Consider the following 25,961-nt stretch of genomic DNA (forward strand, 5'->3'; position numbering starts at 1 on the left):
GTGTACATTAATTAAGAACTCTGTATACAAAGCCCTTGGTTTATAATCAAGTAAGGATGGATTTACTCAGGAACATAAGTACATTATTCATAGTAAACTCAAATCATCTAGCAGACAACATAATGAGGTGAAAAGTAAATTGGCTATTGCTTGAGGGATGCTTAGAGGTTTTTTAAAAAGGTAATTTAAAGGAATACAACCATAAGAATAAACATGGATATTCGATAATATAAAGAAGAAACCTGTCTATGCTGAGGAGTAATAAGAAGGAAACTGTATCATTAACATTATAAAAGATCAGAGTGTAGAGCCTGGAATAGTACAGAGAGCAGCTGATAAGAAGCCAGTTGGTATGGTGAACATGATAGACAAGACATGATTAAAACAGTGTTTGGTAAGGCTTACTCTGCAAGAGAATATGACAAGAGAAAACACAACAGGGATGGTCAGATGGCTCAGCAGATAAGAGCACTTGTCCACTGAACCTGAATCCAAAGCAACAGTTCAATCTCCAGGCTAACTCCTAAAAGAAAAACTCTGGTTTCTGACTACCACACTGGCATGTACATGCACATCACACACACATGCACACACACACATATACACACACATACATGCATGCACACACACGTACAAAAAGAGAGTGACTAAAAAAAGTAAAAGTAAAACTATATTTTAAAAAACAACAGACACAAAATGGCCAATGATGAAATTGCAGTAACTTATAGATAAAGACCTAAAAGTAGCAAAAATAGAAAAAAAAAACAATTGAATCTAAAAACATTTTTCAGGAAATATTGAAGAATCTGTTAATAGTTTAGAGAGAGTGTGGTGGCATCAGAGGACTCTAGGGTCAGCAGATCTGAGGCTCTCCAACAGTGAGAAGCAGATGGGTGAAGGCCTTGTCTGGAGCTAGTAGTCAATCTCCCACTGAACAATCTCATGACCTACAGAGCTGTAGCATTCTACTTACCTTTTGGAAACCACAAAGCATCCAAATCAATAATTGATTTCTACACTCCAAGAACTTGTTATCCTAAGGATGATGCTAAGAATGATTTTCAAACTTACCAATATACAAAGGAGAGTTTTCAGATTTGGCAAAGTCTTCTATGTAGGAAATACCCAATGGCATGATGGGAGTTTCACCCATTCCACGTATAATATTTCCTACCAGTACATATATCCACATTAATGATTTCATTTCCTTCACACACTCTGCATTAAAATGAGAGAAAACTGTATGAGTATTTGACAGTCAAGAGTTATTGAAAGTAACTGAAAGTATTACAAAATATTTAAAATTTTGCGTAAGGCTTTATTAAGTCATAAGCTCATGATAAGCATTCAAGGACTTATATTACTATGATGGCTCTGAATAACTGAGTCACCTCTACTGTGTACTCTGAAAGAATACTCAGCAATGGAGTATAAGTGCTATACTGGAGCCAATTCCCACTTGGGTGAGAGAGATGACTACAGATCAATACCTCTTCCCAACTCAGATTTTGGAGACAACACATAAATAGTGAGAATATACACCACAGAAATAAATAAACTCTAAAAGCTATGAATTTCACTCATCTACAGGGTCTCAGTTTTACATCAGTCAGAGGACCCAGTTAGGTAGTAGGTGTGTTGCCTCATTTAATTCTTCTACAATTTTGAGGAAGGGAAAATGAGCATGCACGTGTCTATGTCTCTGAAAAGTCCTGCTGTACTTATATAACACAGACAGAAGTTTGGTGGAAGTCTGAATTCTCTACAGTTTTAGAAACTAAATTTTTAAGTGAATAGTAAATGTCTATTTTTTCTATAAATTTTGTCACTTATTATCTATCAATAAAGTACTCTAACAGTTGCTGTATCAGGAAATCAACTAAGTGTCAAAAACTAGGCCAAAGGGAACTGGAAGGCAGAAGGGAAAATCATTGAAGGTTTGCATGCAGGTGTCAAGTTTATTCTATGCTAAATGAACTGCCACTCCAGAGGCAAACTATGACATCATGTTTTAAGGGAACTGAAGAACAATGTACCGCCTCCTGTGGACTGGTCAGTGGCTGCCTGTATATGTCCTAAGTACGACTAGGCCACGAGGAATAACTGTCAGGAATAACTTAGTTATTCCATGTGGAATAACTTATCAATTCCTAGTTCAGTAAAATCAATTTATATATCTAGGAATTCAGATTCTTCTCTTTAAGAAACATGACAATTTCTGTCTAGAGACCACTGGGAGATGCTTAACCCTCTGCTAAGACAAGTGTCAGACACTAGAAGAATCAAGTGCTTTTCTGGGGCTCCGCACATGAGGAGATATTAATTTTCACTACAATGCAAAAAGAACAAAGGGAAGACTTTTCAAAGACAGTTCAGGAAGTGATAATGGTGGTATAGAGGTTACCTTCTCATATTGTAGGCATAATGTTTATATACCCTGTGTGAAGATATATCACTGTCTATCCTTTCCTGTCTAAGGCAGTCTGTGACTGGGCAAAATAAAAAATATGATGACTATAGCAAAGGGAGGAAGTAGAAGACGGAAATTCTAGAAGGAGGTAGAAATGGTAAGAAAGACAAGTCCCACTCAGATTCAGAGGAAGTCAGATGTATGAAACTGAGGAGAGGTAACTAATAAGCCATCTGGCAGACATATAATAGAATAAATGGTTTAAAATATCTTAAAAGCTAGTTAGGGAACAAGCCAAACTAAGGTCAAAATCATTGTTAATAAAAACAATCCTCTGTGTCCTTAGTTAGGAACTAGGTCAGACTTAGAAAAGCATACACAGTTACATCACATTGCTGTGCTTATAAGGTTTCTATGGATGGGAACTTCAGACGTGGCTGCTCTTTGACTCTCAAGTAAGTTTGATCTCCACAGATTTCCTGAACTCAGTGACAATCCAAGCCTTAGAGACTACTTCAATTTCTATGGCATAAAAATCCAGCATGAAATGGAGATATTCTGGCCTGAGATGATTCTGAGGAGTTGCTTCCAGACTAAATGTTCAGGAAATGTGTTGGATCTTTTACAATATGTAACTTTAAAAACACTTTGTAAAATGTAAATGTGTGCACTTTCATGAGTTCACATGTGTGCAGGTGCCCAAGAGGGCCAGAAGAGGGTACCCAATTCCCTGGGACTGGACTTACAGGTGTTCATAAGTAACCTGATGACAGTGCTAGAACCAAAGCAGGCCCTCTGTATGAATACTTCGGAGGTTTGAGTGGAAATACTTCCCAGAGGCTCTGGTATTAAATTCTTAGTCTCCAGTTAGTGGTGCTGTTTGGAAAGGTTTAGGATGCATGCCACTGGAGACAGGCTTCAGGAGCTTAAAGCCTCACTTCCAGATTGCTCTCTCTATCTCTGTCCTATGCTAATAGCTGAGATATGAGCTCTGAGCTTCCTGTTCTTTCTACCATGCTTCCCTTCCATGATTGCTTCTCATCCCTCTAAGTTACCTAAGTGGATGACATGAGACCATCAGGTATTCACATTATGATTCCCAACAGTAACAAACCAATCATTATAAAGTAGCAAGAAAATATTTTTATAGTTGGGGTCAACACAACATAAGGGACTATATTAAAAGGCTGCAGCATTGGGAATGTTGAGAACCTCTCATCTGTAACTATAAACAGGAATGAACTCCTCCTTGTATACGTTCTTTTCATCATGGTGTGTATCAGAGTAAAATAGAAGCAGTAATGCATGCAGAAGCAATGAATACATGCAGTACATTTACAAAAAATTTCACTGTGTCTATGAGGGCTTATCCAGAGACAGGCCATCATGGCACTGACAAAATCAGTGCACTGATCTGTTGATGTCATGAGACTTAGATCGTTGAGCAGAACTAAAAGGTAAGAGGTGGGCTTATTTGGAGGAAGTTGGTCATAGGGGTTGCATGGTCACAAAGATTATCTCACCACTTCCTGCATCTTGTTTTCTACTCTTTCTGCCTAGCAAAAGTGAAGACCAGTATCAGCCAACACTCATGTCACTGTGATATTTTGTCCATAAACATGGGGCCAAGTGACCCTCTAAAACTGTGAAAGAAAACAAAGATTTTCTCCCTTAAATTCTTCCTTTGGATTTTAATCCCAGTGAACATAACTACTAGAGCAGATGAATAGGCTTGAGCCAGTATCAGAGGCCTGGGCCAAAAGGAAATAAAGGAAGCACACTGTTCAGTTGAGCTGCATAGTAATGTTTCTGTTAATGAGGGAAACAGAGACTAAAAGGCAAGTTCTGGGTAAAAAAGAAAGCTTGGTACACAGCACAGATCCAGGTAAGCTTTTTTCTGGCTGTATTTTCTATTTGTTTAATCACTGTGGTGGATAGTTTTTGTCAACTTCATACAAATTTAGACATACTGAAGAAGAAGGAATCTCGGCTGAGAAATTGCCTTCAACATATCGGCCTGTATGCATGTCTATAATGCACTCTACTTCTTGGCTAAGTGATGTGAGATGACATAAACTCTGTGAGTGGTACCACCCCTGGGAAGGTGGGTCTAAAGTTGTATAATAGACATAAAGGAGCAAGCCAGAGAAGCCAGCTAGGATGCAGCATTCACCAGTGGTTTCTGCTTTGGTCTGTACCTGCAGGTTCCTGCCTTGGCTTCCCTCATAGTGGACTGTAATTGGGAAACTAGATAAACTCTTTTCTCTCCAAGTTGCTTTTAGTCAGGGTCTTATTACTACAGAAAAACAAACTAGACCCACCACAAATGACATAGTGTGTCTAAATCCATTCTTCTAAATTATTTTCTTTTCTAGGAACTCTACAATGTTGCCTAAGAAACAAAGGATTCTTAATAAGTATATTCAGACTCAGGAGGGAGAGCATGCTAGATTTTTAGACATGTCCCTTCCCTGAAGAGGGAAATAAATTTTGTTCATTTGTCTTACATGTTCTACTAAATCCAGTGCCATATTAAAGCCCTTCATAAAAGAGCATTCTGTTTTCATGTCTCTAGCCCAAAAGAATTAGAAGCACAAACCAACCTGCTGGGTCTTGCGTTGGCTTTAAGGTCTGGGATCTGTTTTCCATACACAAGAAGCTGTTTGAGGACAAGTTGCTTGTAGGTGAAATCGTTGTTTCATATTCATATCTGTGTGGACACAGGAAACATTCACTGTCAGGAGTTGAGTGCAAGGAGAGCATCTGCAGACTACTGACTCCTGATTCCCTGATAACAGGGGGTTGAGAGCCAGTGAAGACATTTCCACAGCAGCCAGTCTAATAATTACGAATCCTATGGTGGGGTGAGCAAGATGATACAGCAGATAAAGTACTTGGTACAAAAGCCTAATGATCTCAGTTCACTACTTGGAACCCACAGGAGTGTGTGTGCATGCCTGCGCACGTGCGCGCACACACACACACACGTGTACATAAATGCAGGTATACAAATAAGCAAGTAAGCAAATAAATAATTAAAAAACACTAAACTGGCCAGGTATCTCTAGATATAAATGCCAGAGCTGCATAAAATTGGTGCAGTGGCCCATGCCTGCCACCAAAGCACTTGAAAGGTGAACACATCAGAACCAAAAACACAAAGCCATTTTCAGCTATATATCAAGTTTGAGGCCAGCTTAGGACGGATTTTAACTTTTCTGAAAAAAAATAAAACAAACTAACAAAAACAAATGAATAAAAGTAAGTAGGCAATATCATCAAAAGATACTGATAATCAAAAAAGTGTGAAACTTATTTATAGTTAGCATTCAAGTCCCTCCATGTAGGTGACATAGCTTTCAGATTTTCTAATATCAACTCGCCGTGATTTCTAAATGACACTTTCCTAGAAATAATTGGTGTGAGAGAAAAGAACAAAAGCAAGAAAAAATAAGACACAATAAAGTAGAATGAAGAAGACAAACTCTTTAGAGCAACACAAATGATACAAAACAGGACACGTGATCTGGGTTCTCTGAGCTGTGTCCCTATCCTTCCTTTCTGAGAATTCAAACAATTGTTCTTTCACATGTTCAATAACTCCAACAGAAGAAAAATCTACATATTATAACTAGGTGTTACAGAATTCATCACCTGACAACAGTGTCGTGGGACAAAAAGTGCCAATAAAATGTGGACATTTAACTTGAACACATCACCAAGGATCATTGTCCTAAAAAAAAATAATAGAATGTAAACATAGAGAAAAATGTGTTCATCTAAGTCTCTGTCCATTGGAAAGTATGCTGGATTTCTTAGATAAAAGAAACCCAGAGGGAAAAAATGGGCTAATGAATTCAACATTAGTATGGAGCTATACTTGATAACTTTTCCTTAGAACAACTGCCTGGACATTCCAATTTTGAGACTGGGATGTGGATATGCAAATGGCCACTGAATCAGAAAGTCAGGGAAACATGACCATCATGCTGTGCAGAGCAACATGATACATCCTTGGCCTCCATGAAAGACTGCAAGAAGATACTCTCTATGAAGGACCCAGATGGGCACATAAGGCAAAATCTAATGTTACAGTTAACGTACACATAAGGAATAGATAGATCTTCAGACTTGTCCTCCAACTCTCCATGTTGAAATGCTCACAGGTGCAGGAGGATTCACACAGGTACACAAGGACATGGAGACCAAAAGGGAGGGTCCTTACTTTTTCAAAACCTGTGAAAAAAAATTATCTTTTCCTTCCTCTCTGTCTGGTAGTGAACTTTCTATCCCCTGACAAGAGCAGAGAATTCCTTCCTAGATCTATACAGGTTTTAGAGACAACTCAAAGTCATCCAGTCCATGTTCAATTACCTATTGAGTTATTCTTCTGAACAAGACAGAAGATCCCCATTAACCAAGTTTATACGTGTATAAAGAATTTCCAGTTAGCATTCTATTATTTTCTCTTAGATATGAACAGATAGCCAAGGCCACCATGGGAATTCGTTATTACAGTAAAGTTAAAAACAAACAAAAGCTATATTTGAAGGAGCCAGAGACAATGGTGACAAAAGAAGAGAGTCATACAGGAACAGTCACTGAATTCTTGACAAAGTAATAAGATGTTCCTCCAGAAGAAATACACAACGTAGAGAGGTATCCTTGACAACAAAATTTCATAGATATGACATTCCCATTCAAGGGACTGGATAAAAAAGTTAAATCTCCCAGGAAGCACCAAGGAAATGAGAAGACATGAAGTTAGAAAATGAAGATGGCAAAATATGAATAAAACATAGGGTGACGTTGTTCAAATAGCAGCTGCAGAAAAAGGAGGGGAGTCGAGGAAGAACATAGTATGAAGAAGAAAAGAGGGCAAAAACTTCACAAAATGTCCTGAGTGAAGACACCTGATAGAGCTGGCAAAGGAATTATACCAGTAGCTATCAATTTCAGACCGTGGAGCTAAAAGCTAAAAAACCAAAATAGGTTCAGGAATTAGAATACTAATTCTGATTCCGAAATCTACAAACTTTGCAACAAAATCCTTAAATTGTGTAAGGAAAAATTTTCCTCTACAGAATAAAGTGTAAAAGAGTAAAGAGCAAAACTTGGTTGAAGATGCTCCTCCAGTGAATAATTAAGAGCAAGAAAGAGGCAAAGCAGGGTCATTGTGACAACTCATCCTTGGAATAGCAACACTTGGAATTCGGAAGCAAAGTGTTCACCAAGAGTTTGTGGTAAACCTGAGCTACAAAATAAATTTCAGGCAAGCCCGGACTACATAGTAAGACCATGTTTTGTTTTGTTTTGTTTTGTTTTGTTTTGTTTTGTTTTGTTTTGTTTTTAAGATAATCAAAGTGGGACTAGAGAGATGGCTCAGTGGTTAAGGGCTCTTAAAGAGAACGGGGCTCATTTTCCAGCACTCACATGGTAGCCAACAACCATCTGTAATTCAAGTTCCAGGGGTCCGCCATCCTTTTCTCATTTTTGTATGTAACAGACACATACATGTGGCATATATATATATATATATATATATATATATATATGTAAATAATGTGTGTGTATATATGCCACATGTATGTGTCTGTTACATATATATGCATATGATAGATTGACTTATTGATACAGAGATGTGCAGTTAAAACACATAAAATAGATAAAAGATCTTAAAAAGGAAAGAAATAAGAAAGAATTAATGAAGAAAGGGAGGCAGGGGGAAGAAATAGAAGAGGGAAAGAAGAAAAACAAATTCATGACAAAAATCAGATGGAGAATTCCAAGGACATGGCACTGAGCTGATCTATAAGTTTGTAGTTCACAAGCAGGAGGGGTATAAGAGACAATAGCAAGAGATATCCCCATGACAACAATGTATGTGTTGAGAGATGTTCAATTTGCCAGCTGCTGAGGGACTTGTCTAATATTCAGAGAAACAAACAAAGTCAATCAAATAGAAAAAATGAACTAAGAACTAAATTCAAGTTTTAAAAAATGAGTTCTAGCTGGGCAGTCGTGGCACAGGCCTTTAATCCCAGCATTTGGGAGGCAGAGGCAGAGGCAGGCGGATTTCTGAGTTCAAGGCCAGCCTGGTCTAAAGAGTGAGTTCCAGGACAGCCAGGGCTACACAGAGAAACCCTGTCTCGAAAAACCAAAAAAAAAAAAAAAAAAAAAAAAAAAAGTTCTATAACAAAAATAGCATGGTCCTATGGGAAGAAATATTTTTAGTCATGTCAATGTAAATAGTAATTTTTATATTGTTTAACAAAAAGTATTAAAATTTAACAAGACACTCAGACAAACGAAAGAAAGCAGAAATCAGGAAATGAGGCAAAAAAAGTAACATAACTTCAATTTTTCCATGTAAGTTACTTTAGTACACATGAAGATAATCAGCCTTTACATTATTATATTATATGGTGACGCATGATTATGTCATACTGTAGATATTTTGTAACCAATGTATCTAAATAGTCCTTAGGAATGACTCAGTACGTGCATTAGCAGATTCTGAGAATGTGTTCATGTGTTTCAACTTCATGAAAAAGTTGCCTCAAGTCCCCACTTCACAAGTAGATTAGTTGGGACGTTAAATAGACCTGAGGCCACAAGATTCATAAATGATACTGGCAGAACAAAGACTTTAATCTCCATATTAGACTTGTGTATTTTTGGGTAGCATTGTTTCTCCCAGAGAGGAAATTCTGAGCCTCATTTCCTGTAGGTGAAAGTTGACCTGAGAATAACATCAAGGAGTGGAATACTCACCTGCCCATGAGGAAATGAGGTATCGATATTAAGAAACACCCCAGGCCCATAACCACACATCCTACACCAATCATGATAGGTCTGTGCAGTTTTGTTCCAAAATAACTCACGAATATAATCAACAAAAGGTTTCCTGGGAGGGGGAAATGAGAATGCATGTTTTATTAAAGCATTGCCAACTTTTAGTCAACAGAACCTCCAGCTTTTAGACTCAGGGTTCATTGTTTCACAACCACATTAAGAATACAGGGATGGGCCGGGCAGTGGTGGCACGGGCCCTTAATCTCAGCACTTGTGAGGCAGAGGCAGGCAGATTTCTGAGTTAAAGGCCAGCCTGGTCTACAGGGTGAGTTACAGGACAGCCAGGACTACACAGAGAAACCCTGTCTCAAAAAACCAAAACCAACAAACAAACAAAAATCAAAACAAAACAAAAAAACAAAACAAAAAGAATACAGGGATGGATGTTTAGGATGTTCTATGTATTTTTATTATGTAAAAAAAATGTATCCTAACAGAAGTATATTTATCATTCTGTGTGTATGAACGTTTCTATACACTCTTATCTTGTCCTTGTAAATGAATACAAAAGCAAGTGTAGGCCTGCATGTCACCTCTGAAATCTCCTCTCAGGCCTGCTCAATTCAGAATCAAATGGGTTCATGTCTTTAACATACTATTTAAAAACACCTTTATTGTTCAACATGGCCAAGATGAATGCTTGCTTCTATTGTCACTTCTTTCCTTAGACCACATAATACTGTTCAGAGTCCTGATGCTCCAAATTGGACTTATTATCCAATGTAAACCTATATCACAGGAGTTGGAAGTTAAAACAAAAATTCATCTTTTTGGTTTATGAGAAAGCTTGGTTAAAAAAAAGAATTGGGATGCCCTGTACTGACAAAGAGTCTTTCAATTAACATGTGTGGGACTTGAAAGAACAAGTTGGACCTGGTAGCACAGACCTTTCATTCCCAGCTTCTAGAAGGCCAGAAAAGGAAGACTGAAAGATCAAAGTCAGTCTACACCACAGAGTGAGTTCAGGACTAGCCTGGGCAACTTAGTGATAACTTTCTTTGCTATTTCGGATTAAATACATTAATGACAATTTCACAAGAAAAAAAGTAAAATCTTTGAATAAACCCAAGACAACATGCACCACGGGTTCCATGTCACTTGGTTTATAGAGGGAATATTTCCTTCTTTCACACCTTGTACTCTTGTATCCCAGTTTATCATACCAAGTCAGGAGTTGGAGTTCATCCATTCTTCTTAAAAATTGTGTCTGACAAAACTCAAACATAGGAAAGATTCCCTGTCTTCCCTAGTGGCTAGGAGTGGAGAGCCATGAACCTCACAGACATAGATGTGGAAGAGACATTTGCTCTCTTCCTGGGAATAGAAATTTTCCCAGGTTCCCACAGCCACCTTCTAAATTGGCCACAAAAATTCCTTACCTTCTCATTGAATTTTCAAATAACAGAATTAGATATTAATACTCTAAATCTGCTGAATCCCTCAGGGGAAAAGAAAGATAAAGACAGTCAGAGTGTGTGGCAATCATTAGTGGACATCATGAGAATACTTAAATAGTGGCTTCTTCACAGCAACCAAGACTACCAATCAATTTCAGAAAGCATAGATCTCAGTCATATTAAATGATCTAATGTAGGAAATAAGGAAATATTAATATATAAAAAATAAGTAAACATAAAAATAACTTACCTATCTCAAAGCTTCCATTGATAAGCCCAACTATAGATGTGGGAATACCAAACTGTCTCTCTATTTGTGTGAGCATGGAATTCATATAAGTTCCGGATAGCGATTTGGATACATATGCACATGTTAATGCCAACAGAAACATCTAGGAAAAAATTTTAAGAAAAAATGAGAAATTTTTTTCTGATTATGAATCTAGCATCTACTAATCAAAAGCCTCCACACGAGACTGATTATTGTATTTAACATAGACAGCTGCTGCCGGTGTAAGAAACTCTAAAGTGTAATCTCTCCTCTGCTCTGCTGTTCTCACTCTGAACATGTGGTTAGAATAGTCAGCAGTTGTGTTGTTGATAGTTATGGCTTGGCTCATTTATCAGTGTACCTCATTGATACAGAAAGATACGGAGTTGTTCTCTGTAAGACTCAGGTAAAAATGGGGCTTCAACACTATACTGTTATTTGTAGGACAAGTGTTTTCCTATTAAGGAAAGAAAGAAAGAGAACATAGAATTACACCAAGGCATTATGTCTGCAGCAAGCCTACTGTGTTTCTTCCTTACACAATATTCTTTGTAACACTTTATTTCTGCAAATAAATAAAGTCCAAGTCGTGTTCATTGCATATAAATTTAGGGCAGAACATTTTTAGGGTCCCTTGGGTACAGGATAAAGGATGGCTATATATTCAATTTATAATTTGCTAGATTAGTACTTTCTGTTTATGAATTTATTATTACAATCACCAATTAATTTGGGTAACCCTTAGCAGGCACACATGCAGAAAAAAAAATAAGAGAATTGGAGAATGAGAACAAGTTCAGCATAGTTCAAAAGTATAGACGGTTGTCTTCTAATTCCTATTGTCAGAGATGTTCTGTCTCCACTATAAATCTTTCAGAGGATGTGACTGAATCTTGATAATTTTTTATGAGTTTTATATTTCAGATCCTATATTTAAAAGTGAGATCTATCAAATTAAAAAAAAAAAAGAAAACAGAATTGGGAAGATTTATTCTTTCTTATGTTTTGATGAAGAAAGCTAATTATTAGTGAGCCCACTGGTATTTCTCAAAAGCATTCGGTTCTGTGCAGAAGAAAGAAAATAAACCTGCAGACATGCACATTCAGGTGTAAGATTACATAACATCCATATTTATGAAGGTAGTACTACTGACATTTAAACTCAGCATTATAGAGTCTGAAGCAAAATCTTTTAGAGCAGTCTTTTCCTGCTTTCTAAGAGCATTTTATCTTAAATTCTCTTTTCTTTCATCATTTCTTTATGTGTATTTGTGTATATGTATATGTTTGTGTGGAATTGGCTCTTGTATGTTGTTGGGAGCCGACTTTAGCAGAAAGCGGCTAGATCAACTTTGCAGCCATCTGGAACCATATACCCTGACGAAAGATTTGGTTTTCAATAGCCTACAACAGCTGAAGCACACTCTGATATCCCACATATTTTGTGTTGCTGTTTACTGCCCCCAGCTGCAAGGTGCACGTGGTGGCCACGCCTGCAAGGTATTGCAGTTCACGTGCTGTCCACGTGCTATCTACGCCATACATGCCTGTAAGGCGCACGTGCTATCCATGCCTGCAAGACATTGCGGTGCACGTGCTGTCCACGCTATAGACGCCTGTAAGGCTTACGTAATATCAACACCTGCAAGGCACGTGGTATCCACGCGCCTACAAGGTACGTGGCAAAAGCCTATAAAGAGCTCAGAATTCCCTTCAATAAAAGAGACTTGATACGAGACTTGATCAGAATCTCTGTCTTGTCTCCATTCTTCGCGTCTCTTCCCCTTTATCCCCACTCTCTCTCTCGCTAGACCCTGACCCTCGGACAGGAACGGGCAGTACAGGCTGCAACAAACAGTTTGGCGTCCAACAGTATGTATATGTACATGGGGAGACGAGAAGACAACTTCAAGTGTAATTCCTCAAAAAATTTACTTCTTCTCTTTTTAAATAAAGACTCTCATTTGCCTGTAACTTACCCAAGAGGCAAGGCTGGCTCATCAGTGAGCCCTAAGGATCTTTCCTGACTCCATCTTTCCATGCTGAAACTACACTTATTATCACCATGCCTAGTTGTTATGTAGGCTTTGAGGACTGAAGTAGGCTCTCTTGCTCCTAAGTAAGGACTTTGTTGATCAAAGCATCTTCCTAGTCTCCTTGAGAAGCTGTTCTTTGTTTTCTCTAATAGTTTATAATGATTAAAATTATTTTTTTGGTAATTTCATACATATATGGTATATTTGGATTATTATTTCTCTCTTTTTCTCCTGTCTTCCCTACAAATACCCAAATTGCTAGTAGTGCTTTTGTAACCTTCATGAATTTTGGTTTGGTTTTTATGAGGTAGTTTATCTGGGCTATCTGTGTAGCCACTAGATTAGAACTAAGCATTGGTACTTGGTGAGGTCACCAGTGTGTACATGACTAAAGGCCTTAAAGGCCACAATTTCCCCTGTCCAGGAAAACTTCCTTTCTTTCTCTTTCTTTCTCTGTCTCTCTCTCTCTCTCTCTCTCTCTCTCTCTCTCTCTCTCTCTCTCTCTTTCTTTCTTTCCTCCTTTTTTCTTTACTTTATTTTTATGCCATTAATTATTTATTTGTGTTACATCCAGATGCCAGTGTGTCCCTCTCTTCCCAGTCCTCCACTCACATAGCCCCTCTCCCCTTTCTGCTGAGTTCTAATAATTTGTACATCATTAGAGGTAATCAGCTTCCAGGAACTGAGCCTGAAGCCTCTTTTACATTAATACATGGATTCCACTACATGTGAATAAAGGAGCATTTGATAGGATGACTTAGGAGGCAGAAACGTAGAGAAGAATGAGGAGGGACTCTGCAGAAACCCACCAGTGCTCAAATTTCCTGGGTTAATGTAAGTTCATATTTGGTGATGTAAAGATGCTTTGGGAGCTATAAGAACAATAGTTGTATCTAAAATACTGAAAAGCAGCTAACCAAATGATCTGTTTTCTTTATGTCAGGAACCCTGGAAGGTTGAGCACTAGATTGACCTCTGACCTCATGCTAAATTCAACCACAACATAATACACATCTAACACATTTTAAACCCCACCCTCCTTTAATATCCTCTAAATCAGTGGTTCTCAACCTTCTTAATGCTCGTAACTTTTTAAATTCAGTTCCTCATGTTGTGTAGACCCCAACCATAAAGTTATTTTTGTTACTACTTCCTAATTGTAATTTTGATACTGCTGAAAGCTGTAATACAAATATCTGTGGGTTTTGATAGTTTTAAGTGACCCCTTTGGAAGGGTCATTTGACACCTCCAAAGAGTTATGAACCACATGTTGGGGACCACTGCACTAAATCATTATGATAAATTTTCCTGGGTAAATAATCATGATAAAAATATCTGTAATTAGAAAACTAACTTCTTTAAGGGAAGAAAATAACAGCATATTTGATAAATGGTTTTTGTGTTGGAAAATTTCATGCAAACTGAGTAATATTTTAAGAACTTTCAATGATTGTTTGAAAAGACCTCTATGACTATATACATGCATACATAGAAACAATCCATACCTTGATCTTGGAAAAGCATCTGACCCTATGGGTTGCAACCCTTTTCTCAGATTTTTCCATGTTGTTCTTCTGATTATTTCCAGATGTCTATTCTTTAAACAGTCTTATTGCTGTCTTTCCTAAAAAGCAGACAGTTACTATTTAAATTATTTACTAAACTATAATAAGTCATTCTTAAAAACAAAACCAAAAATAAAACAATGATAAACAACCCAAACTCTCTTAGGGATAGGGTATTTTATTCAGAGTTTCTGTTGTTATGATAAAATACCAGGACCAAAAGCAAGTAAGAAAGAAGAGGCTTATGGTAGTTTAGAGTTTTATATCTCAGTTTATCACTGAGGGAAGTCAGGGCAGGTACTCAAAGCCATAACCTGGATGTAACCGCCAATGTGGAGGCCATGGAGGAACCCTGCTTCCTGCTTTGATCCTTAAAAACAATCTCAGCCTGTTTACTTATACAGCCCAAAACTTCCTGCCCAGTGTTTACCCCACCCACAGTAATCTAGGCCCTCCAACATCAAACATCAATCAAGTCAATACACCACAGGGTAGAACATTAGTCAATTTCCTTGACATACTTTTTCAATTGAGGTTTCCTCTTCCCAAACGACTCTAGCCAGTGTAGAGTTGGTATAGAATTGTCCAGCACAGGTGCATCAGTGGGTAAAACGTGACTGAGTATCTTAGTTTGAATTCTAATCAAGCAAAAAAGCTGGGCTTCTCTGCAATGGCCTGTAACCTGGGAGGACCCAAACAGCGGAAACATAGCAGTGTGTGTACCAATCTCTCCTATGGTCTTGCCTTCAGGTCTTCATAATATGCACACACATGGGGCCAGAAAGCCACTTGACTTGCAGAGCCAGTCCCTTAGCAAGAGGGAGCTTGAGTGTCAAGGACTACCTTTGATTTCTAGGTACTGCAGTAGATATAGAGTTGGTGGGGCCAAACACTGATAGCTTTTGGCAATTAACTCTATCTTGATACCATGAGGCCAGAGCTGATAGCTTCTGACAATTAATACTCTTTTTTTATTCTGGGGGCCAGAGTTGGTGGCAATTGACTCCTGCTGATAGCAGCAGGAGATTAGGAAAATAAACTTAGTTACTTGGGCTCTTTACTCTAACTCAGGGGCTGATTTCTGGACAAGTGACAGGCAGGCTTGGAGCACATCAACTCTTCGTGAACCAAAGAGAAAGAAAAAGAGAGAAAGTCAGTCACACACATGCACACTGGATGAAGCAGAAAAGGGCTTTTTCACATTTTACGTTTGCTGTTAGTTTTTATACCATGTCAGACAGAAGTTCTCTGTCTAAATAAATTACCTCACAACTATGAAAGTGATTATCTTAAAGACAGCTAAAATCATTACAGCAGGGTAACTGAATACATGCTTTTCAAAGCAATTTTACATTCCACAAGTTCACAGTAAGTTTAAATCAGTGGTTCATGTCATAAGTCAATAATGCTCAAGAAGTTACAACAGAATTGTTTACATGTCTTTCTGTTAAGAGTCATATCTGACTAAACATTCCTTATCTATTTTCTAGATCCACAAGTTCATTTTAAGTTTAGAGCAACAGTTTTTAACATCACAAGTTAGTGAGGTTTTGTCAAGAGACAAGTCATCTGCCTGTATCTATATTTTTTTTCTATTTTGAAGTCTTATATAGATAAACTAGTTAATCATTTATTTTCTGTCCTTGTGCCAATAATAAATTGCCCATTCCTAGTTTATGACTTTCAGTTACTGAGATTAGTATCCTCACTCCTAACCTAGAAGGACTATTTTCCTTAATCATAAATTTGCTCCAAGCCTATTTTTTTTTTTTGGAATTATCTCATAACATGGAAGTCTATTTGTAGCTTTTTTTTTTTCAGGACGTTTAAAATTTAAAATTACTTGAATGAATTCAGCATTCTATAAGATCATTATCAAGAATTACAAAGTCATCCATTTGTCTAAACAGCATTATGAAATGCTCATCTTCTTATTGATTCTGCAAAAAATCTGCACAACAGAGTTGGTATAGACCCAGGAAACAAACTAAGCCATGTAGTATATTTGAGGGACACATCACTGGGGAGCATGGAAAACATATCAGCAAGAAGCAATCCTGGGATGAAGTCCCTGGAGTCCTTGCCTCAAAGAGCACACCCATCGCAGCCATACAAAATGTCAGGCCATCTCCAGGAAGCTCAATTGCTTGCCACAGCCTACCCTGCATGACTTCTGCCAGCTGAGGTATGTCTAAACCTTGAAAATATTATCCTGAGACTAGTAGGAGTTGGGACTGTTTCCTCCTTGCTCTGGGCCTGCATCTCCTGGTACATGTAGCCTATACAACCCCCACCTCTGTACCCTTGATACAGTCACATAGTCTAGTGGCCAAATTATAGGTTTAACTTCCTGTCTCCTGTAAGGACATTTCCAGCAAGCACCTGGAATTCCTATTCATACAAGTAAAACATGCTCAGCACCTCAGCACCAGCCAATAATGTACATTCATCCCATCCCTAACTACTCCCCAAGGTTTATATAGCTCTTCTTACCCACCAGTAAAGATGATTTCTCTGAAAACCATCTCTGAGAAGGCTATTCCGCCCACCCCCTGGCACTCATGCCAGCTGAGATCCTGTGGGACCCACCCACCCAACCATGCTTCATTCCTTCAATTACAGACTGCCTACTCTGAGGCCAGAAGCAGAATCCTAGGCAGCAGTTGCCGACCCCCACAACAGGATCTATGGTTTGAGCAGGGAAGGGTGAATGACATTCCCTGTCCCCTCACCCCCCCCAGACCACCTCCAGCCCCCCACCCCCCTCACCCCACCTTGGCATCAGCTCAAAATCCCAAGTATCCTTGAGGACTGGTAGTCTACCTTTTCCTTTTTTGTTTTTGGTTTACATTGTCACATTTGGTTCAGAAACACTGAAGAGTCAACAGAAGATTTTTGACCAGGGCGTTCTCTAGTATTAGGTCCCTAAATCTCTGGCCTAAACCCTGACATCAAAAACTTCCTATATCTTTTTCTCCAAAACAAACAAACAAACAAAAACAACAAAGAAAAAAGCACAGACAAATCAAAGGAAACAAAACCAAAAATGGCAACACAGTGTCCAGTAAATACCACACAGGGTGGTAGCTGGACCTCTTAAAACTTGCAAGTAGGCTGATGTTTTGAGGCTGTTGGGGAATTCCTTGACAGGCTGCAGGAATGTTATTCTTTGGATCAGAGGTTTTCTTTTGATTTCTATCATGAAGATCACATGAATAAATAAAAAATAAATCCAACTAACAAAAGAACAAAGCAAAATCCTCTCAGATTAAGAAAATATGGGCCTTCTTAAAATCCCCCAAAATGAAACTCACCAGAAAGCCCCATGGTCCCTTAGCCCCATCAGCTTCCCCTCCCCGCAGCTAACAACCTTGCACTCCCCAGGACTCCCTTACAATGGTAGATGAACCATATCCCCACATTGTGGTTTCCCCTTTCCTTTTTCCACTGGCCAGCAAAGCTTCACTTTTCACAACGCTGGGGAGAGAGAGAGAGAGAGAGAGAGAGAGAGAGAGAGAGAGAGAGAGAGAGAGAGAGAGAGAGAGAATGCTACATAAAACCCTTGGCTTCCTACCCTACCCTAAAGCAGAAAAAATTTCAATTAATCTCCCAGTTAGCTCCACCACTTCCTCTACTCATGGCTCTGCCAAGGGTCCCGAATTTCAGGCATTCCCAATTAATGCCCAGTCCACCAGGGTGGCACTAATCTGATCCCTCAAAGGCAGATCATTAATTTTTTTATATTATATTTACATTTCAGATTTTATCCCCTTACCTCATTCCCCCATCACCCAGGAACCTCCTATCCCATCCCCCCTCCTCCTGCTTCTATGAGGATGTGTCCCCACCTACCCTCTCACACTCCCACCTCCCCACCCTTGAATTCCCCCGAACTCGGTGATCAGCCTTCATGGGACCAAGGATCTCTCACTTATGCCCAACAAGCCATCCTCCCGTACATATACAGATGGAATCATGGGTCCCTCCCTATCTGCTCCCAGGCTGGTGGTTTAGACCCTGGGGAGCTCTGGTTGGTTGGTATTGTTGCTCTCCCCATGAGGGCACAAACCCTTTGAGCTCTTTAAGTCTTCTCTCTAACTTCTCCATTGGGAACTCCTTGATCAGATCAGTGGTTAGCTGTGGGCATCTGCCTCTGAATATGTCAGACTCTGGCAGACCTCTAATTTAAACATGCTGTTTTTCCACAGTTCAGCCAGCAGGGTATTGCAGCTGAGTGCCCCTCAGCCAGCTTCAAGACTGAGACAGTCTTCCTAACCTCTCGCTCACAAAACCACACCCCCTGCCCCACCCATATCCTCTCCCTGCTCCTTTCTTCTTTTCTTGGTCTACTTTACAGGGGGTAAACAAACAAACAAACAAACAAACAAAGGAAAGAGGTATTGACTGGAAAAGGCTGGGTGGTCCTTTCCTCCAGGATCCCCTCCCCAAGGCCAGGCATGGATGGTGGAAGAATGGAAAGGATCTTCCCAGGTTGTACTATATGCTCACTGCCAAGTTAAACACTCTGGGCAGACTGAGCAAACTTGTTGCTTAGCAGCTTAGCAGCTAAGGGCAACAGAGCTGCAAATCCAGAATTATAAGAATGATGGGTGGAGTTTTCCTGCTAGAGCTGCAGCTTGTGCTGACTTAGCTTGGAACAATGCCACTTGACCAAAACTTAGAATTTTTCTGTTGCTTCCTTTAGACCCCCACCCTCCCTTCCACCTATAGCAGAAACAACTGATTGTCAGCGTTCCATTCATGGACATATTGACTGACCAGCTACAACCCACTATCAAATTAACCACTCAAAAACTAAGTTATGTATCTCAAATCTTATAAGATGATTTGAACTTAAGTAGTTGAAGAAAATTATCAGCTGAGGCTAAAAGAGAATTGACTTTAAATAAAAATAAACTACAGGAGACTGATGGATTGACTCAGTTGTATTTCGGTTATTTTGTCTTCTGACATAACTTATGGTTACGCTTTATATCTTTACTCTTAAAAGCTACTTTATTTTAATATTACAAACCCGCAATTGGGGGATTTTAAACTTCTTTAACATTTTTAAAAGATTTACAGCATCAGAAAGATTAAAAATCAATGGTTTAAATGATATTATAGCTCCTCTCTAAGATAGCAACCTATCTCAATATATTACTTTGGTATGGATTTTTGGGTAATGATGATAAGAATCCAGAGGTATTTACTACAACATACTATATAAAGTCCGAAGTCTTTATGTTGGTCAATGGAGTTCTGATGATATCATAGTCACAAGTTAAGGATTTTTAAGTTTCTTTGTCTTTTAAGTATAGGCTAAAAAATGTTAAATCTATATACACCCAATATTCTGGATAGAGAAAAGAAGCCCCTCATTGATGGATTTCAGTCAAACTGAAGAATGTTCATGCTTTAAATGCAAAAGCATTTCCCAAGGTTCTACTGTAACATAAAGGTTTGAATCTATTTCCTTCTCTACAATGTAGCTTTCAATATACTTTTTAAAAAACCTTGTAAACCACAGAAAATCATCTTGCATCCACTCTCCCAGGTAAAGGGGACTATAGAGTATTGATCTGTAGAAATTTTATATATCAACAATTATAGATTTAGGTCTGCCTTTAAGAAAAGATTGAACAGTACTCATGTTAATTTGATCAATATACTTGGTTAATCTAAAAATAACATTTTATCATTTAGAACTGAAATTACTAAGGTCCGTGTAAAATGAACCAACTAGTTCATATTTTACCATTTTTCAAATGCAATCTATAATTACTAAATTAATAAAACTACAGAATTATGATTGATAAATGCTGCCAAGATACTACTCTATTTTATATTGCTCTTGAGAAATTATCTATAGGCATGCTGTCATACATAGGATTGCTTCTGAATCAACCTAATTAAAGTCTATGATCTTAAAAGGCACCATTTAATAGAAATAAAATGTAAACTGTATAATTTTATATCTTCCAGTAACCACATTAAAAGCTAACAAAATAGGCAAAAGTTACTTTAATACATTTCTTTTTTATTTACCAATATATCTAACATGTACAACAACTAATACAGAAATATTTTGACCTCTTTTATTTTGTTTATATTATTTAGTCTTTAATTAATGTATAGAATTAAGACTATTCATTTGGGCCAGTTTATTTTACACAGGCAAGCTGTTATTGTGACAAAAAAAATTGTATATTGGCATAATGTCATCTCTTGTAATGTATGGAATTTTTCTAATAACTAATGCTGCTTATAATAATCCTAGTAGTTAGCAATCTCCAAATTGATTTATTTTCTTCATGGAAGTTAAATTAACTCCAGGTACTTAATTTCTAAAGTTTCTGAGGTTTTTTTAAATTAAATTTTTAAGGGTCACCAAGAAACATCACCATTCTCCAAAATACTGCCTTTTTAATAGACCTCTCCATGTTTCTCTATACATGTCACATAGGTTAGCATAGGTTTCCTTTCTCAGCTACACTAAGCAGGTGTGATAAATGATGCTTTATTAAATTCAAATTTTCTTGAAGATTAATGAGAAAGATAACACAGCTGCTAAAAAGTAGTAGATTTTGGAAAGGACTGACTAATTCTGTTTATATACCTTAAGGACATGTTAAGGAATGTGTGGAAGAAGTTTTTCTCTTGCTTTAAAAGGAAGCAAAAAAAAAAAAATGTGACTTCAAAGCTAATAAAAATTAGATTTGGTCAGGAGAGACCTCCGAAAAATCTTGGCTGTAGACATAAAGACAGAGACATAGAAAAGCAACAAAACATGTTATGTAAATGCTGCTTCCTCTATGTGGAAACAATTTCCATAGACAACAAGAGATCAGCTGAGACACGAATGCCTCTGTGTAGCCAACAAATCTGTTCCTCATGACTTACTATTATGTGCCATTGTTTCACATGGCATGGATGAAAATTTATGTCACAGTCTGGTCATGCAGTCCCAACAGACTTATAAAGTTGACAGATTCCTTTTACCTGCTCAAACACAGAGCAGAGAATCATTGTTACATAAATTGTGCACACTCCACATTCCATACATGTGTTAATGCAGAAATATACTTAGAATGTTATGTTCAAAAGTTTGTGTGTTTTCAGAACAAAAGGACCAGACACAACAGCTGGATGAGAACTTCAGGATAAGCATAACAGGCCAGGGGTTCAACCACGGGCAGTCTTTAGTCCCTCCAGGAACAGGTCACCTACCTAATGGGAGTTGTTCTCCAAAACTGGAGAGTTCTGGGCTTAATGACTACAGAACAGAGAAGGACTTGCATTATGTTGGGGGAGGAATAATGTTTCTATGTCAGTGAATATGAGCTGGTGAAACAAAAATACAAATGTTCAAAGATCTTCAGCAAAGTTGCCAGGCACCTCCTTGGCCCCATACTGGCCATTGGAGCCCTACTTCATCTGGCATCCTGCCTCATCCAATTTCTAAAATGGCAGATAAATAACATTGCAAAAATCACTGCCAATTGGGTTCTGGTTCAACACTAAACCAGAGATTGATGACTATCATACCACTTCCCCATTATAAAACAAAAATGGGGAGATTAGCAAGCCTTATGAGGAGCCAGCCTGTAGTAAGAGTGAGGTCAAGACATGTCCCAACCCTGAAAAATCTCATCATAAGACCAGCAGGAGTTAGAACTGTTCCCTTCTTGCTCTGTGCCTGCATGTCCCAGCAACATAATCTGTTCAACACCCAACTCTGACACTCTTGAAGTAGTCACATAGCCTTAGCTTCCTCTCTCTATATAAGATCATGTCTAGCAAGCACCTAGAATTTCTCTTCATGCAAGTGAAGCATTCCAAGCACCTCAGCACCAGCCAATAATATACTTTTACCCCCTAAACTGCTAACCTCTCCCCAAGGTTTATATAGTTGTAACCCCCAATAAAGGAGAGCTGTTTCACTAAAAACCATCTGTGAGAAGGCTATATTGTCCTAGCACTCACATCACTCATGATCCTGTAGAATATACCAACTAAGCTAAGCTTCATTACTTTGAGTCCATCCTAAAACCCAGAGGCCAGAGCTAAATCAGGCTGGCAAACATATGTACATGTGCACCTGCAGACATACTTATGTTTATACTCAAATACATACACCCAAATCCATAAATACATTTATAACAAACACACAGAGACACATAGACACAGACACACACACAGACACACACACACACACACACACACACACACACAGAGAGAGAGAGAGAGAGAGAGAGAGAGAGAGAGAGAAAATCTCTTGAATAGGAACAATTTAAACAATATCTTAAATGTTATAAAGTTACTTATGAAAGTCTTTTTAGTTTGACTGTCATTGTAAATACATCCATAAGAGGAGATTGGGTTGATTAATTTCTAATAAAAAAGCCAATGCATACTTATTCTTTGAAAATATTAAAGATAGCCTTGGAACTTGTTAGGCTCTGACTGTAAGCTAATGGCAATGTAGTTAAAATAAAACTTTCTATTCTTTAGTCAAAGCATGTGAGACCCAGGAGATACCCTTTTAACTCACTGGAAAGCTTTGGCCTTTAAGAATGCAAAGACATTGATTTTTTTTTCCTTTGCAGTTGTAGTACTGAGTCGGTAGTAATGAGTCTTCATAGTGACTCATTTAGATTTCTAAAAGAACCTTAGACCTGGCCATGTGACCCTCTCACAATCTTTACAGTCAAAGCAGTTTATTTCCTCCAATCCTAGAGTAAGAGCTCCTGTTAAGGACTTAGAATAATGAGAAAGCCTATCCCACTACTGTGCAGTGCAACATAACCTAACAATATAATGTCTTCCCATCACATTCTCCATTTGTTACTGGATCCACAGTCACAGAAGGATGCAGTCCACTTATGATAACACTGAGGCTTTATGGTATCATGAGTAGAAGTTCCAAGAAAATATGCTCAGCTTCTGATCCATGGAAACCCCAAACAAATTCATGCTATATTAAGATGTTAATGTGATTAAATACAAGAAAAAAAATGCAAAGACATCCATTGTGTTTGTAGTAAATCTCTGCTTCACTGAGCCAACAAAGTCTGTGTGACCAGGCTTACTTCCTGAGTTCTTTGCATTCCAAGACTTCCCTGGAGTCTCAGAAAGAGAAACACTGTGAAACACTGTTGTTTCAAAGAAACCTGGGGAGACACTGAATTTTAATCATTAAAAACAAACTAAGTAAAAACAACAAATAAGTCTCTGTGGATAAATATAACAATGCTGTTTAAAAATGTAGAGTTTAAGAAAAGACCAGACACCTAAAAAGAGAACTAAGTGTGTTATTTATGACCTACATATTATATATAGGTGAATATGTCAATCTCTGTACAAGCAATATGTCAGTATAAGTATTTATATGCAATGCAGAAAGGTGACTTGAGCCATATTCAACTATTTCAATGTCATAAAACTTTATCTATTTTGTGTCTTTAAAATGGAATAATTTTTATCACTATCAAAGTATTTTAATGTCATAATTAATCTACAAAATTTATTTTAACATATCCATATGATTTCTCAGCAATGTCCACGGTACAAATGTATGAAAATGCTCTGAACAATGTCTATTCTACAATTAATACAGAATGGCTCTAAGTTTATAAATCGTTTTAAACATTTATCAGAGCTCTGAGCCATTCTGTATGACTCTAGTTCTCTTTACTGCCTTTCAACTACAACAAATACTTATTGAACACATACTAGGTGTTCAATAAGTATGTAAGTGAATGTTCCATTCACTTCATGAAACACAAATATTCAACAAATAACAACACAAGCTTGCTGTTCTACAGAAGGCTGAATCGTTCAAGACTGCTCAAACACCAGAGAAAGTTGCTTGGACCCAGATCCCCAGGAACCTATTGTTCTGGAAAAGTTAAAATTTGTTATAAATAAATGAATGAATAAACAAATAAATAAACATACACTGTGATTAAATCAGACCATTTAGGCTGAGGCTCAACTTGCTTCTTGTATAAATAGGATTGAAAGTTCATAATATATGGATGAAAATTACAGAGACTATCTCAGGAGTCCTGAGCAGACACTTGAATGAAACCTCCAGACTCAAGGCTCTCACATAAAACTTCAAGTCCACTTAATTTCCTGAGAGGAGCTGATACTGATTTTGGAAAGAATGGTAGAAAGAGGAAGATTTTAGAGGAATCATTAGAGGGAAACTCATGATTCAAATCTACTTCGAATATAGCTGAAATATTACATTCTCAACTCTCCTCACCTGCCTCGCTTTCTCATACATAAAGCAATTTCTCATCAGCCTTTCTTCTGTTCTTCCTCACCCCTGTCTGAGCCCAGGCTGGTCACCTTACTCATCAGTAAGAGAGAACTTATTCTTCTCCCACGTCAAAGCTATCTTCACTTTCTTTAGCAGCTTAAAATGTAAACAGTGTCCTTGGTTAGCACAGGGTTATTTAAACAATGGTTCCTGCACCCAGGATCACACAGTAGCACAGATAAAGCCAGATCAATCATGAATGCTAGAAAGGAGGACATTGCACTTTTAATTAAGCAGTCAGCAATGCAATGTGCTCCCCTCTTTAGCATCTACATGAGAAATAGGAGTGCATCAGACCCATTCTTAGGCAAAACTGGCCAGAAATATGAAACATTTTGCATTGCTTGTTCTATTTTAAAGGAATATGATGGAAGATGTATCTGCTTTTTTATTTGAGAACACAGTGTACTGTTTCTCGGTAGGTGGGTGAGCATCCTAGAAAGCAGATATCTAGAACTGTGATTACATTGCAGTACTGAGACTCTACACTCACTAAGCAGAAATCTTCAGGAGTGGGCACCCTTTGGTTTGTGGTCCTTAATAATATCTTCATCACAGGAGAATACAACTTTGTCGAAAGTGAATAAACACGCTTACACACACTCAGCATCCACACACTCAGTATCAGAAAATGCATGCTACTCATTGCATCTACTCTGCATTACTGAATTAAGGAAATGAAGGCTTTGCTTTACCATGGCCAAGTGAGAAGTCCATACATGAAGATGCTTTAGAAGATGGTCCTCTCCAAGCTGAGACTAAAAGAAAGTCAAAGCATCGAAAGTCCTTTGAAAAGCACTTATTTTCAGAATCCTCAATTTGCCTCTAACTGTGAAAGACAGCCTCTTTCTTGGGTGCCTTCCAGCTAAAATGCTTTCAACCAATACCAAGCCAAGGAAGGACTTGCCAAGAAAGGACTTGTGAAAATACAATGAATTGTTTGATTCCTAGCAAGTGATTTTATTTTGATCAGCTCCTTTCAACCAGAAGCCAAACGAGACAATGCTAAACTCCACTTGTTATGTATGATATATACAGGTACATTTTATTTTCTACATTCCAGATACCTGGGAAACCTTATCTGATTCAAGAAAAT

The 25,961-nt window shown here is 38.0% G+C and overlaps 1 protein-coding gene across 5 annotated transcripts in view; it reads right to left on the minus strand.

Moving 5' to 3' along the window:
* Nucleotides 1–25,696, minus strand: part of LOC117715352 (solute carrier organic anion transporter family member 1A4) — a 55,566-nt gene extending 29,870 nt beyond the window's left edge. For 2 of the 5 annotated variants that reach the window (XR_013112717.1, XM_034512127.2), the window contains exons 1-6: nucleotides 25,561–25,696; nucleotides 14,476–14,594; nucleotides 10,913–11,054; nucleotides 9,185–9,317; nucleotides 5,014–5,120; nucleotides 1,072–1,218 (exon numbers count right to left, since the gene is read on the minus strand). Coding sequence is in view for 4 of the 5 variants with exons in the window: in XM_034512127.2 (XP_034368018.1) it covers nucleotides 1,072–1,218; nucleotides 5,014–5,120; nucleotides 9,185–9,317; nucleotides 10,913–11,054; nucleotides 14,476–14,535 (589 nt within the window). In the remaining variant the exon portion in view is untranslated. Of the gene's footprint in view, nucleotides 1–1,071; nucleotides 1,219–5,013; nucleotides 5,121–9,184; nucleotides 9,318–10,912; nucleotides 11,055–14,475; nucleotides 14,595–15,056; nucleotides 15,218–24,808; nucleotides 24,957–25,560 lie in introns of those variants that run through there. The other 3 variants (XM_076940767.1, XM_076940766.1, XM_076940765.1) reach the window with 3 other exon arrangements.
* Between the last annotated feature and the right edge of the window lie 265 nt (nucleotides 25,697–25,961).

This window comes from Arvicanthis niloticus, chromosome 9, assembly GCF_011762505.2.
Source record: "Arvicanthis niloticus isolate mArvNil1 chromosome 9, mArvNil1.pat.X, whole genome shotgun sequence".
NCBI classification, from domain to species: domain Eukaryota; kingdom Metazoa; phylum Chordata; class Mammalia; order Rodentia; family Muridae; genus Arvicanthis; species Arvicanthis niloticus.